The sequence below is a fragment of the Enoplosus armatus genome, chromosome 1 (genome assembly GCF_043641665.1).
Source record: "Enoplosus armatus isolate fEnoArm2 chromosome 1, fEnoArm2.hap1, whole genome shotgun sequence".
NCBI lineage: Eukaryota > Metazoa > Chordata > Actinopteri > Centrarchiformes > Enoplosidae > Enoplosus > Enoplosus armatus.
Window position 1 is genome coordinate 22,207,435 of NC_092180.1, and position 15,403 is coordinate 22,222,837.

The 15,403-nt window shown below is 43.8% G+C and overlaps 1 protein-coding gene across 11 annotated transcripts in view; it reads left to right on the forward strand.

Annotated features, from left to right (window-relative positions):
• celf6 (CUGBP Elav-like family member 6) overlaps window positions 1-15,403 on the forward strand; it is a 121,922-nt gene that overhangs the window by 83,189 nt on the left and 23,330 nt on the right. For 9 of the 11 annotated variants that reach the window (XM_070928160.1, XM_070928307.1, XM_070928378.1 and 6 more), the window contains exons 3-4: window positions 2,802-2,850; window positions 13,214-13,342. In XM_070928160.1, coding sequence (XP_070784261.1) covers window positions 2,802-2,850; window positions 13,214-13,342 — 178 coding nt within the window. The remainder of the gene's footprint in view (window positions 1-2,801; window positions 2,851-13,213; window positions 13,343-15,403) is intronic. The other 2 variants (XM_070928233.1, XM_070928003.1) reach the window with 1 other exon arrangement.

A 15,403-nucleotide genomic window follows, 5' to 3' on the forward strand; every position in this document is an offset into this window, starting at 1 on the left:
GTGAGTGCTACTCACGACTCCATAGTTTGGCATCAAGCTGAACTCCATAATTTGGCAGGAAGCTGGAGCAGAAGTTGTAGCAGACTCGCTCTGAAAACTCATTGTCACAGTCACTAAAAAGGGACATGAAAGTGGGACATGCTGGAAGGTGGGAGTTGAGAAATCTTTTTTCCTCCTCTCTCGCTATGACCTCCTTGGACCAAGTAAAGAAAAAAAAGAAGAAAGAAAGGAGTGCCAATTGGTTGGCTAACAGCCCGCAGACCAGCGACCAGCCTGCCGGCCGGCCACCTCCGCTCGGTTGCCTAGCAACCCCAAGTGTACTTTTGGGTTGTCTAATGACTCTTGTTGCTGCAGTGGCTCAGGGGCTACTAATGAAGCCTCTTGACCAATCGCTGCTGTTTAAGACATGGAAGCTGACTGATCACTGGACAGGGATCTTGGGACTCCAGGCTACCCTAAACCTCTTATGTGAGACAAATTCTGCTCCCAACCTGAGCTGCTGTCAAGACACACTCACACACACACACTTACAATATGAACACAGAAACACACCTTAACTTACTGCTTACAATGCTTCAACTGACCTTAATTCTCTCCACCGCGCACTCACATACATCAATGCTTCACCCTACCTGAACTATACCTAAGACTCACATGTAAACATAGTCAGTGCAATATTGATGGCTGTTGTCCAGCAAGAAATAATAGAATGTAACTTTCCCTGTCTGGTTGTTTAAGGCCACACGAAGATGATAATAATGATGCTAGGGGCCCCTTTTGCCCTTGATCCACACTATAAACGCAAACTAACAGGACTATGTGTACTCCATTTTCCCAGAGACTTCATGAGCCAGCCTCTGACACAGTAATGACCGTAGCTCAAACAACTGGACTCAAAATCCCCCTTGAGAACATTTACTTTCTCTATCTTTTTTTCAGGCTTGAAAGAGGTATTAGTCACCCCTGCTTTACTTTTAATGTAATCAAATAATTGTTAAAGGACACGTAAAATATGTTACAGTCTGGCTGTTGGCATTTGGATGACGTTCATACAGAGTGACTAACAGTAAGTCAACAGGTCAGGGTCTTTCTCAGTGACGCTTCAACTCATCAGACTCTGACAGCTGCATAAACTATATACAGTATATATATTTATATATATATATATATATATATATATATAGTATATGACCTTTGTATTTCAGTTCATACAAAACAGTACAATGTAATACAAGATGTAATTCTAGTTAGTGACGACTTACAGTATTGCTTTGTTGTTTGTTAGTGTCTGCAAAGTCAAACGCTATCAACGTTGTCCACCTTAGGAAAAAGAGGTTTTGTATTAGCAGAAGAAGTTACAGTTAGCGTGTACATCTGTGTGGAGATACTGTAAGTGTGTGTGCCTGCCTCTGTTTCTCTGCGTGTGTGTACAGCTTCATTCACTTGTCTTTGTGATGCGTCCGTCATCTCTCTAAGCTTTGTTCCAGTGTCGCGGCATATTGCTGGGCGGGTACATTACGTCCCCGGGGTGTCACCATGTATACGCTTGTCTATACATGTCCAGCAGTCTTAGTTCTATATTCGGCCGTGGTCAACTGCTGTCAAGTGCTGCGTTGCCTGAGGGCCCAACACCCACTGCGCTGCCCTAGCTGACTGATCTGAGGGGGCAGTAACGTGTGCCATTCACTGGCACTCACATGTTGGACCTGTCCGCATGGCCTAGTTAGAAAGATAGGCCCACTGCTGACTGAAACCAGAAAAACACCATGCCAAATGTAAAACACAATGCCAAATATGACATGCGTGGGTAGCCTCAATAAGCAAGGGTCTTCGAGGGTGGCTGTTAACACCCACCCTTTTCACGAAGGAAAGAGGGGATATTATTCCTGTTCCAGAGAAGGCACAAGATCGAGTGTTTTTCTGTTTTCATATTCAAACTCAAGGGAGTGAGAAAAAATGAAACCATAGACAGGGGAGCAAAGAGAACCAGGGGAGTTTTTATTCACGGCAGGCAGTTTTTAAAAGGGTTTTTTTATGTTAGCTTGGCGACGTTTTGCTTTCACCTCACTATAGAATGGATCTTCAAAGGCTGTTTATTGATTCCCTACTGTTAACCTTTCACAAGCTGCTTCACAGCTACAGTGTTCGGTGACTCTCAATAGCTTCCAGGAGGAGGCGGCTCGGGCAGGGTGGGGTTGGCTGTCCAGACCAGTGGCATATTGGTTGTGAGTATCAAAAGGGCTTTGGGGTAGGGAGGCGGGAGAGGAGGAAGGGATGGAGGCAGAGAAAGAGGGATTGCTAAGGGTCAGGGATGAGCACGATATTGCTGGTGACTGGGAGTCTGGAGCCAGGAGGGGACAGGAAGAGCAAGGGCCAGCCTGAAAGGACCTCTCCCTGTGGGTCTGGGAGTGGCTGATGTAATGGCATTAATCTCCAAGTGCCATCTGACACCCAGTGTGGCTCCGTCATTGAAAAGTGCTAATTCTGCTGAACTGTGAGGGGAATTCAGGCCTCTCTAGAGGCAGTGCCCTGGATTAATTAAACACGCTGGCATGGAGCAGTGCACAGATTTATCTCTTTTACGGCATCGTCACTGTTTGATTTTTGCGTTCAGCTCACAGAACAGGACAAACTCAGGACATTAACGCCAGGAACACTGCCACATTTCACTTGTTCTCTTCCCACTCTACATATTGTAGCTGTTGCTCCTCTCGTGTTGTGCTAACCTGGGATTTCCCTTCTCTTCCCTTTCTCTCTCTTTCTTTCCCTCCCTCTACTTCACTCTCGTTCTCTCTCTCCAGATGAACCGGCCCATCCAGGTGAAGCCAGCCGACAGCGAAGGACGAGGAGGTAATTAACCTTCTCCTGGTCTCCGTTGCACACCCCCCTTAAAAACACACACACACACAAACACACAAATACTCTGGAACAGCGCACACGCAATCCTTAATATTCTGCTCTCACTTGAGACACTGGGAGTTAGTGGAGTAGCCCGTAATATAGGTCACTTGCTTCTATTGACTTCCCATCTGTGCCAGCAGAGGGGCTGTCTCAGGTTCACAGTCACTGGGAGTGGTTCAAAGACGAGACAGAGAGGCATGGAGAGAAAGACAGAGAAATAAAAGAGAGACAGAGAGAATGGAAAAGAATGGAGAGTGGATGATCTCCATCCCTCGATATCCATAGAGTCTGCTTACAGTGGAATACACCCCAAACATACACAGATAAGCACAAACACACAGACTTATTGAAACACCCCGGAGCTACTACGTGGAGACAGACACTATTAAATTGACTGAATATATTCATTTATTAGTCACTGAATGAAGGGAAGTAACAATATAAGTCTCAAAGTGGGACGTATGATCATTTAAGGAGTTCAGAACCTCTTTGTGGTATACACAGTATCTGTTTTTGTCAAGAAATAAGTGCACAACTAATTGATTGTTATACACAGACTCTGTTTCACTTTCACAAAATCAACATACAACTCTGTCTACCTAGCTACCTATCTGTCCGTCTGCCTAATAAGTAGAACTCACATGATTACACTGGGATCATATAGTATACTATAGATTGCTGAACCATCTAAAAGTTATCAATGGACTTTGACTCCATTGACATACTGTATGTGCATCAATGGGTGCATTTCTGCGTTCACATTGCACAGATTCTCTTGTACAGCCTTCACCCTCCATCTTTAGTCTGACTGACATGGTGATTGACTAGCTCATTCTGAAGCCATTTGTGACTAACATCACTGAGGTTAATGCAGATTAAGCCAGTTAAAGATTTACATGGGTGGAATTGGGTCTAATTGGACCGGTCTGTGTCTGCCTTGTGCTTGCATTTCAGAGTGGTGATTTAGACTGCCTAGGTCAGATTAGACTGAGTCACATCGTTGATTTATGTGGTCAAGTGCGAATCAGATGGCCCATTTCTATTGCCACACACACCCCCATGTAGATCTTATTTTTGTCATGGCGGCACTTTAATTAACGGCCATCTAAAAACAGGCAAAGTCTGACCGACAAGGCCTGGGCGAGAGCCAATCGGCATTCTCACCAAGATAAATTGGATCTCTGGGCTTAAGAGGGGAGGATGGATGGGTCCCAATATCAATTACTACCCTTTTTCAGCAGAAAGAGAAGGGAGATGAACAGGCAGTGTGAATGAAATACAGAGGGCTCTTAGGCTGGCACAGCCCCTGCTAGTCTGTCAGAGGAACTTTCTATATGGGAGGACAGGATAGGACACAGCACAGAATGAAATAAGACCAAGCAGACAGGCCCCAACAGAGATATTGAGCGTTAATGGCAACAGGAAGTCAGCAGACAGGCCAGGGAAGTAAACCACAGTCGCGGCTGACAATGAAATGAGATTTACTATGAAGGCCTGTGGTTAAAGGAAAACAGACAGCCCTGCTAGGGCGGACTAAAGGAGAGAAAGTAGCGAGAGATTCATCTGTGGAAGGCTGAGGACCAGTCAGGTACACCAATCCCAGTGGGACCTCTAGATTGTCAAACCTAGGGCTGAACCGGGACATTTGCACCTCTAGAATGGAGTCACATTTATCACTACCAAGACATCAGCAATTATCTGTCATGGGAACTCGTGCAGGGGTCTCGATTACGTGCCTGTGCAGGCATTAAGGCCCATTACTCCATTTGGAGACTCCAGTAGCTCCTCTTTTGTTCACGGTGTCCCTGAGAGACGTCCTCTCTCTGGGGATATTGGGAGTGTCAGGGGGAGAGGTAAAACCAGAGCTCAGAAAATGAAAAGGGGGGCCCAGTGCCGCACAGTCCTGCCGCTTGGCTGCCATTGTGGATCATAGAGCTGACTCTCTGGCTGTCTATTACAATGACTGATGTCTTATTTTATTTTTTTCCTTGGATTATCAAGACAGAATGGAGCATGGGAGGGGAGCTTCACAGTCTTTGAATCTATTTCTATTCCTTGAGTCAGCCGACCTCTTCCCCACAAAGTCCATATTTATCTGATGTGCTTAACACCACTTTTTTCTGCCCACTTCTATCAAACCACGATTTCAACTCAGAGATACTGAGACACAATCAAGGCATGGGTCTTCTGCTCACTCGCTCTGTGGTCAGTGCAGGAACAGACAGGCTACTATATCTCCACTTGAAACCCAAGCAATTTTCGTCAACTCAAAAAGGGCAGAAATGAGGAAAACGTAGACATCTCTTGCTCTCTCTCTCTATTGCTTCCTTTCTTTCTCTTTCTCCCTCTGTCTGTCTCATTGGTACTGCAGTGCAAAGGGAGAGATGAAGCGAGTGATAGAGAGAGAGGTGGGGATTCAGCACAAGTCCCATGGAGGAATGCGAGAGAGTGAGAAATGCAAGACAAAAAAAGCGAGAGGGGAAGAGACGACAGGATGAGAAAGTTAACGGAGGGTGATGGAGGCAGCTGAGTGAATCTCAGCAGTAAATCATCTCAGAGCCACCCCATCCCTATCTCCTCCTCGCCTCGCCAGGAATCTTTTTCCCCCTGACCTTGTCTGCTGCTGTGTCTGTGAAGAAAAGATGGGGCCAGATTATCTATGATTGGAGATGGCCATTATCTAAACACAATCTTGGAGCCAGGTCCCACTCCTCTAGCCACTGCTGTGAGACTGGAGACCACACTGATGAGAAGAGAGATGATGGGTCAGCCAGCAACACCCTCTCCTTTTATTAACTCTGATAAGATGGTTTCAACACTCTCCCGAAATGCCCGGTAACCTCCATCAACATCGACTTTTTCACAAAGTGCCACTCTCAGTGCATTTGTCTACACACAGTCTCTTTACCCTACTTGTTTATTAGCTCCACATACTTTTGTTTTATTGGATACTTATATAGTGCTAGGAGCATTGCAATCTCTGCATTTGATACTCAGCAGCCCTGTGTGAGCCTTTTTAATATCTTATCCATGCCTTTTGTCTGTCTGGCTGAAGAGAGTCTTTGTGAATGGGTCGTGTTTGTCCTTGCCAACCTGCTGCTTTTCAGAAGGTTGACCCCAGTTGGGCAGTGAAGAGATTGACAGGACCTTAAGATGTTGCGCACTGTGCTGTCATGCCCCACCCCAGCAGGTAGGGAAGAGTGAGGGCTGCTGGCTGGCTCAGTCTGGCAGGCCACAGGGGAGGGGCTGTCTGGAGGCACCTCACGCCCACACAAGAGCGCGCTCCACTTTACATGCAAATGAAGCCAAAAGATCCCTCTGTGCCTCTGGACACAATCGTGCAAAACTCTGAAAAGTCAAGAAGAACCCTGGCAGCGGTGTGTGCTGAGAAACACACACAGAGACGTGGGGACACATGGACAGACAAAAGAATTCAGGGATATCTAACAGTGACCATTGCAGGGTATTAACCTAAGGTTTCAAGGCATTGATTTGAATTACTTTCTTTTGCTCCATGATTTGGCCTTGCCATTAGTTGCTTAGAAAAAGAAGTAGTTAAAATATATGAACCGAAGCCGCAACAGGCAATTTCTCACAAGTTTCTTTCTTTGTTCTGTGTTGGTTTTTGAAGATGCATACCAGAAGGTTTAAAACTCCCCTCCCACTCCCCTTCGTAAATGGATGTGACAGCTCTAGTGGTATAAGTACTGCATTTACAAACACGAAGCCTGTATCCTCTCATCGTGCCTGATACACTGACAATTTGAATGTTTGTTCTCCTCTGATTATTCCATTTACCACCTCACTATACTGGATAATCCACTCGCATACATCAGATTGGGACCAGCAGCATAAAGGTTTAGTGTGTGGTTGCACATCATTTTCATTGGGATGGGGTCTAATTACTTCTGTTAGCTGGGTAGGAACTAAACATGAGTTAGAAGTGGAATGGGGTTTATCAAGTAGTTGAAGGTGTTGCGTAGAGAGAAAGCACATGCTTGTCAGGGCTGAGAAATGCAGCTGAATAGATGCATACAGTATATCAAGCAGGTTGTTTTACAATTACCTCACTACATTATTTTACACTTTCTACATTAACTTCAGAATTGCACTTGAACTGTGCATATTAACACTGAATTATACATCAAATTTGAACATTGTGGAAATCTAGTATCATATATATTTTGAATAAAACACTGTACTGTTGCTGTACTACAACAGGAGAATGACAATTTCACCCAGGAAAATTGTTGAGTGGGTGCAGAAACATGACATCATTCAGTATCCCATATACATTCTGTACTTACATCTCCATCAAGCAATATTTGTTTTTATTAACATGAAATGTAATTTAAAAGAGCTGCTCCTACTGCTGCTCCTAGTGAAAGTGAATATAACACATTTGGGGGCAGCTTGTTGATGGCCAGCTCATATGTTACCTCTGAAGATGTTAGCTTAAAAAGTTGACATTAATTATAACTGCTGATATTTGTAACATGAGTGAATCCATAACACTGAAACAACTTAAGAATGTTAGCAAAGCCAGGTCTGGCAACCTCTCTGGTGCACCTGTTAACATGCAGTGAACCTGAGCTGCTTTCCAGAATACATTGCTAAGTACTCATCCCATTTTCTATACTGACTTTGTTAATAGAGGCACAAATGATATTAAGTTAAAAGAACGTGGGTAGTAAAACTAAACCTGGGTATTCTCTCTATGGGGCCAATTTTCATGCTAAGGAAAGGTTGTAGGCATATTTCTAATGTTGAGCAGCATTTTGCACATTGTTTCCGTTAGTTTTTTTGTTTTTCTGTAGTCCATTCTGCAAGCCATTTATTCCCAATGTATTTAATGTTGATACCTTTCAGTCATCCTTTTCACTCATTACCATCATAGCAAGTAATTGTCCCTTACTCACTATGCAGCACCACCACATTTGCCAAATACACTGACAACCCCTCTTTGCTACTTTTGTTAAGCTAAAAAAATGTAATTTAATAATTCTAAGACGACAAGAAAAAAAATCTTGATCTGGCAGATTTTATGATAAAAATGTTATTCTGTGACTTTTGTACTGTGATACGTTTGATTGGGTACTAATTTTGAATAGAATGTAGCAAACACTCTTTAAATGTAGAAATGTATTGATCCCGAAGGGGAAATTCAATTTGTGGATGTGTAGCAACTACTTTTCTTGATACAGTACTGCTCACTCCACTTAATTTTCTTCAGTTCATTTCTTTTTAAGTGTGCAACTAACATTTCTTTAATTTCATTAATAACTACCCTATTAATTATTTAGTTTTTATTAAGTGTGAAATATCATTGACTTTCAGTGATTGCTTGTCTAATGAATAATTAATCAATTGATCAACTGATTGCATCACTATTTCTTTCACAAGAGAGATAGTGATAATCTATTAAAGTATCTATAAAAAATATGGAGGTAAAGTTTTTGTGACTAAATGGGGCTAGGAGGTAAATTAGCCCCTGAAGTTATCTGCAGCAGGGAAATTAAGTCTGGTAAGCATCCAAAAGTGTTGTGGCCAGAGTACTACAAACTCTGCTAGATAACAAAGGAGTGTCTTTGGCAAGGAATTATAATTTTTTGTCTCCATGATGTGTAAATGTTTAATGCTCATTATCTAAAAAGCCTATATCTGAAAGCAAATGCCAAAAGGTGCCACTTGCCATTTCAAACAGACTCCTGCCTTTATACAACAGGGACATACAGTAGATGATGAGTCTAACTCAATATTAAGAAGCCATTCCCAACATTTTGTATAGCCGGTCTGTACGCCTACATGTGTGAGCGTGTCTGGTGGCGGGCCTCCCAGGCAGCAGCGCACCAGCATCAGGCTTTTCTAATGAGACCATAAGAAGCACAACTTCTCTGTTGTGCTGCCTGGAACATTACTCTGCATTTGAAATGCACCCAGCGGCCTAGCAGGCATCTTTTATCGTTGGATGCAGCTGTCCATGCTTTCTGAACACTTACTACTACCAAGCTTGCCTGACTACTGCCAGCGGGCAATAAGTGATAGAATCATGAAAATTGTAAAAAAAAAAAAAATATATATATATATATATATATAGTTACAATGACAAAGGAGCAGGAGAGTCATTCTTTTAAGAGAATATTCCCATTATTGGCAAACAAAAGCAAAAACTTTTGAAAAGTAGACTTCACAGCAGCTGACTTTGAGAGAAGGAATAGGGTGAGGGATGACAATTAAGAGTAAAGAGAAAGATACTGAGAGCGCAATAGGGAGAGAAAGGGAGGAAGAAAAGCACAATCTATATGCATATACTGCAGCCTACAACACAAGTAGCACTTTATTCCATGGAGAGAAGCATCAATCTTGACAGCATATGGCGTCTGTGCAAAATCCATTAATTTTTAATATACCGGGCGCTGAAATGAAAAGGCTTCCTGAGACAAGCAATTGTCAGATGTCAGTAGTGTTTTGATAACTTTTTTGATCTCCTTTTTTATTTGCATTCATAAAACGGGGCTGTCCACATGCCACCTCAGTTTGGACATGGCTAGAGACTGACATGGAGCCATTTTCCACACAATTGCTCCCACTCAGGAGACGAGGCACTGGGGGGAAACAAGGAAGACATATGCGGATTACGTCGTGTGTGAGAGGAAGTGAGTGTGTGCTGGCTGAGGCCCGAAAAAAACAATATGTGTCGTCCAACACATGCATATAGGCATTAATATACTGTATACACATATATGGTACTTGACATATAATAAAAATATGACAGCATGTGTTGACAGCTCAATCAAAGCATGTGTTCTCCATACAGCCAAACCCATTTTTTAAATAGCCTATGTATCCTTGAATCCGCTAATTACATTTTAAAGTATACAGTAGAAATGCTCAAGAGATATGGATTAATTAGTGGTGTTTGAGGATGCAATGATACAAAAAAAATCAAAAATAATGTAGCCAGGCTTCCTAACTACCACACACACACACACACACACACACAAACACACACGCAGACACAATACTATTTTTAAAGTAGTGGCAAGGTTTGAAAGTGCAGATTACAAAGGTCTCTTCAGAGTAGAGCAGAGAAGTGCTGTAGAGCTCAAATGTTCTCCAGCTGTGTGGCTCAGCTCTGTTAGAGGGATAAGATGAGCCGCTCTCAATGAGAGATAAGTACAAAGGGGTCAAACAGGCAGCTCATTGAGTTTTGTCATACTTCAATATCCTCAGACAGTTCCATAGGAAGGTCCTCACCCCTCTTAATGCAAATACATGACTGTACTTGAGAAGAGTATTCTTTTTTTCCCCTCCTCTTCCCACGTTTAATGGATAACTCTTTGAAGTCATGGAGTCATCTCCTTGTGCAGAGGGTGCATTGCAAGATATTTATTCATATTCATAAAATGCCAATTTAAAGCGCGCGAGTGGCCATAGGAGATGAGCGGGAACCTGTGAAATCCAATAAGAGCTGCTTTGGAGACAGGTGCAAAGCGGACTAATTAATAGCAATCTATACTCTGGCCAGGGCATGCAGCGGGCCGACTGAAACACTCTTAGGTCAGGCAATGAAAAGATAGCAGCTCCAAATTCATTTTCTCACCGTGGCTCTCCCAAAGGAAGGCTCCCAAGTACACTCACACTTCCTTTAATGCCTTCACTGGGGTGTAATTTATTTTTGCGTTTGCCAGCACATTTGGAAAGTTCATTACTTCGCTCATGGCTTGTTAATTAGCCTTGTAAAGCCACCATTAGATCTCCTCGGGCCAAGACCGAGATGAGACTTTTGTCCCAAAACATTAACACACTGTAGGAGGCCTGTAAAACTGCACTCTGCCCATTTAAGTTGTAACAGCAGACACCTCAGTGAAAATGTGAAAGATTGAGGGACACTCAAGGCAAAGTCACGTGTGCTCTGGACAGGCTGTTGCCTCATTTCATGTTTCACCTTTGCTGCCATGGACAGGGGTCAGGCTCATTTCTCTCAACGCCTGTTCAGGGATGACTTTACACCTACGCAGCTCCTCCGCTGATGCCCACTACCCCGCAAGATGTCTGTCCTCCTGTCAGTCTTTGCTAAATCCCAGTCGACAGTATAACTGGCTGTCTCTGTGGTGATCTCCTAAGGGTTCTCGCTCACTTCCGACCCTGGAGCTCCAAGGGAGGAGGAACAGTAATGAGCAGTAGTACTAGGCTCATCTGGCGGGTTTGAGAATTCCTGCTGTGTGAGGCGTGACAACAGAAACATGGACTGACACCACAGCTACAACACCAGCAGTAGAGACCAGGCAGCATGGCCTTATTGATTATGCAGGTCCTCATTTGTGTGGCCAAGCGGGTAGCAGGCACGTGTCTCATTTGAACTTTACAGGAATGGAGCAGGATCCGATTTCCCTGCTGCAAAAAAAGGAAGCCCTGGTGCTTTATTTTTAGAACAGCTGCGTCTAATGGGGCCTGGCAGGTACAGGAGGCGTCACATCTGTCGAGGCCCAGGTGATGCGCTCGCCCTCCACTCCTCCCCGCTCCCTACCAGTCAAATGACTCACACTGAAGATCAACAGTGTCATTTCCAATAAACTCTTCTTCCTCTTCCTGCCACTTTCCATCAGTTCTGGCGATAGGTTCTTGCTAGTAGCCATTTCATTCCACAACATAGCAGAATAGGGGATGCATAATGTAAAAGATGTAAAGAAGATGAATGCTCTGTCTAATGCCAGGGCACTGGGAAGATTAATTAGAAAAATCCAGCTTTCTGACAAAAATGTAGTGGTATAGAGCCCATACATACGTGCCAGAGGGCCCCCTCTGGAACTAAGGAAGCAACTATGAAATGCAGTACCAGTGAAGATATTGGTATAGGAGAAGCTGCCCTTTAAACTTAATGAGGAGCAACATAAATTTCACTCTAGTTGAGTATTGTTTGGGAAATTTGGAAAAGTCAATGCTCAACATGCCAAATGTTAAATCACACTTAATTCAGCAATAAATTTAGACTGCTTTCTTACTTTAACTTAACCTTGACCACTGACAAAGTTGAGAATGTAGCCCTGATATTTCCATCATTCATACATAGCATTGATTTTAAGTTCATTTGTTTTTCTGTGTTGTATTGTATATAGTCACCAATAAATGGCCAGTGAGAATCGATCTGATCCCCCTCCAGCCATATTTTAGCTACAGTTTTCTATTGTTGACGCACAACATTTCAAGGCCTGAAAACTAGATCCTGTAGCCTTCATAGTTAAAATGTTTTGCAAAGCTTTCTGCAAACATCCTTCTCCATCACTAGGCTGTGGAAACAAAAGGTTGTGGTCCTGGTTGTTGTGGTTACGTTGTGCAGAAAAAAAATCGAATTTACCCTTTAACTTGTGTACAACTTATATAGAATTATGCAGTGCGTGCACAAAATAGTAGGAAGACAAATTCTTTCTCTGATTTCTGAATCCAGCTTAATTCTATTTTTTTATTTGTTGCAATTGTTGCCAACCATTGGCTAATAATTATCCCCAAACAACTTTACACTGAAAAGCTTAATCCGTTATTTCTGGGCGGCCAACACTGGGCAATGCGCAGAATCATGTTCATTTTTTAATTGGACTTGACTAATTTTACAAAGTATTTGTTCCCTGACTTAAAATTGTCCATAAACATTCATACTGTAGAAATGTGAGGGCCTTAAACTTTGTCTCCATACATATTTTACATATTATAGTCAGCAGAATAGACTTTAATGAGAAACCAGTACGCACTGGCTAAGACACTGTTAAGTTTTGTGACTTTTCTCATTGGATGTGTGCAGAGTTTACCCTTGCTTATTATAATTCCTACTCCTCTGGTGATGAGAAAATGTAACACCATGTTCTTGTGCCATGTTCTCTTTCAACTCAGTGACTTACGCACCCAGACGATCTAACAGTTTGTCTACCTGTGCAAAATATTCCCACTCTCTTTCTACCTTCACCTGAAAGCCACCACGCTCCGAACATCATCTGTATCAAACGTCACCGCGGCAGACTTGAATAGCTCAGTGGAAACAGGAATATATCTCCTTCATACCGGGTGGGGTGGCACACCACACAACAGTACGATCAACAACAATAACAACAACAACAGCAACAGCAGCAGCAGCAGCAGCAGCAGCAGCAACGTAGGCTCAACACAGCAGACTGCTGATAAAAGGGGGGGTTTGAGTTGCACAAGTTCCTCTCAGCTCAGCAGAACGGTGCCATCAGCTGTAGCATTTGTCTGTTCTCTCTTCCACCCTCCCTCCTTTCCTCCCCTTCTTCCTCCCCCTTCCTCTCTTCCTATCTAGAAGACAGGAAGCTGTTTGTGGGAATGCTCGGCAAGCAGCAGAGCGAGGACGACGTCCGACGGCTGTTCGAGACCTTCGGCCAGATCGAGGAGTGCACCGTCCTGCGAGGGCCTGATGGGGCCAGTAAGGGTCAGAGCCCACACACCTCCCACTCTTTTTTTTTCCCTGTCTGTCCCTCTTGATCCCTCTGTCTGTCAGTATGTTCGCTTTCGCTCGTTCGCCTCGCTTTCTCTCTTTCTGCTCTTTACATTTTTAGAACCATGCTTCATCCGCTGCGCACTCATTGACATCATCTGCGATCCACTCTGCTCTTCTGAATAACTCATCCTCCCCTTCAGCTATTCTGTTTTTTCACCACCTCTTATGTGTCTCGCTCGCATTTCTTTCATACCTCATTGTCACTGTGCTCCGACACCTCCTTCCTCCCACTTTCCTTTTCTCACTACTTTCTGTATTTCCCTTCCCGTTTTTTGTTCTCACTCAACCCCTCCTTCCTCTCTCCTTTTTTCTTTCCCTCCCGAACTTCTTCTTATGTTGTCTCTTCATCACGGCAGCTCCTCTCACCCTGGGCTTGTACTCAACAAATCCATCACACAACACCTCGTCTTTCTGCTCACCCCTCTCCTCCTCCTCCTCCTCCTCCTCCTCCTCTTCCTGTTATCTGAAAAGCGGAGGGGTGTAATCATGTTTGTTTCCCACATTCCCGTCATCCCTCCCCAGAGACACCATTGGACGATAATGTCCTACTGTAAATAAAGCAGCCAGGCTCTGTGTTTTGCTGCTGTCACTCACTGTGTGGCAGATTTGCCTGCATTCAGGAACAGTTTACACATTCATGTCTGTGGCGTATGTGCTACTTAGTTAGTAGAGCGTGGTCAAATTAAAGACGGCTGTGAAATGTGCGATGCAGGTGGGATTGTTCTGAGAGTGCGGGAGGCTCCCCCATCATACTTTGACGGGTCTCTGTCGCGCAGCCATATTTGGAGCGATAACGGCAATGATATTGCTCGGAAACCTCTACCCTCCTTTCTCTCTGTTGACTGTGATTTATTCTCCTATATGAAGCGCCTGAATGTGTGAAGAGGATGTGTGGGAAGGCAAGGGAGAGGGGATGATAATGCACAAGGCTTCTGAGTATATCAAAGAGAAAGGCTGGCTATGCTGAACCACACACCTATCTGTGTCAACATCTGTTCCTCTCGCTGTTAATCCTGGGCCTATTGCTCTGTGTCGCCCCACCGGCCCACTACCTTTTCTTTCTCCCTGGCTTGTTTCCTCTTTTTGCTGTCTCTCCCTCACTCGCCAGCAGTCCTCTCTTCCTGTCTGCTCAGATGCCTCAAGCTGATTGACAGCACATGAAATGAAATAAGGCCGGTGCTGTTGTGTCAGACAGGAGCTAGTTTTCTCCCTCATTCGCGCTTTCACTCCTTTTCACCCTCCTGCACCCAACACCTCATGTCTTTTCTCCTCTCTTCACATGCCATACGTTTCCTGTGTTGGTATTTGTCTCTATTATCACTGGCTTGGTCACTGCCTTTTCTTCAAGTTTTCACTGCTATGAAATGGAAAACTGTAGAGCAATGTTAACTATGAATGTTACCACCAGACAAAGGTCTCATATATAGGTATCTGGTCCTATCACTCACTGTGCAACAGTCCCACGCAATCATTACGGGATGTTACGGCAAATTATTTTGCCAGCCGTCTCGCTTGGGATGAGGTTCGCGTAATTTGAATGAGACAGACCTTGAAATTGACAGTGCTATCTGTTCCATGATGAAGGCTTTGTCCCCTGTTGATGTAAATTTATGCTACTCAGAGGCTTTTCAGCACCCCTCTTCACCCAATAAAAAGGCCGGGAAGTTTAACATCCATCTCTCTATGGCGCTGCTCCTCAAAGTACTTTCAAAGTGCAACACTTGCTGCCAGAGTTGAATAGAGCCCCGAATTGTCAGGAAAAATAGAGAGATGGCTTTTAGGTCTATAATTAAGTTGTGTTATAAATGTCACCCATCCAGCGGGATGGAATTCATGCATACATATTATTACCCCGGGAATTCAAAAGGCAGTGCAGATCCTCTCGCTTGAAAGCAATACAATCTCTCTTTTTCCTTTTTCCTCAACTCATTCTGAGCCATCAAATTCAAAAACTCAAATGTGCACTATAATTTATGAGGCTGTAGCACTTCC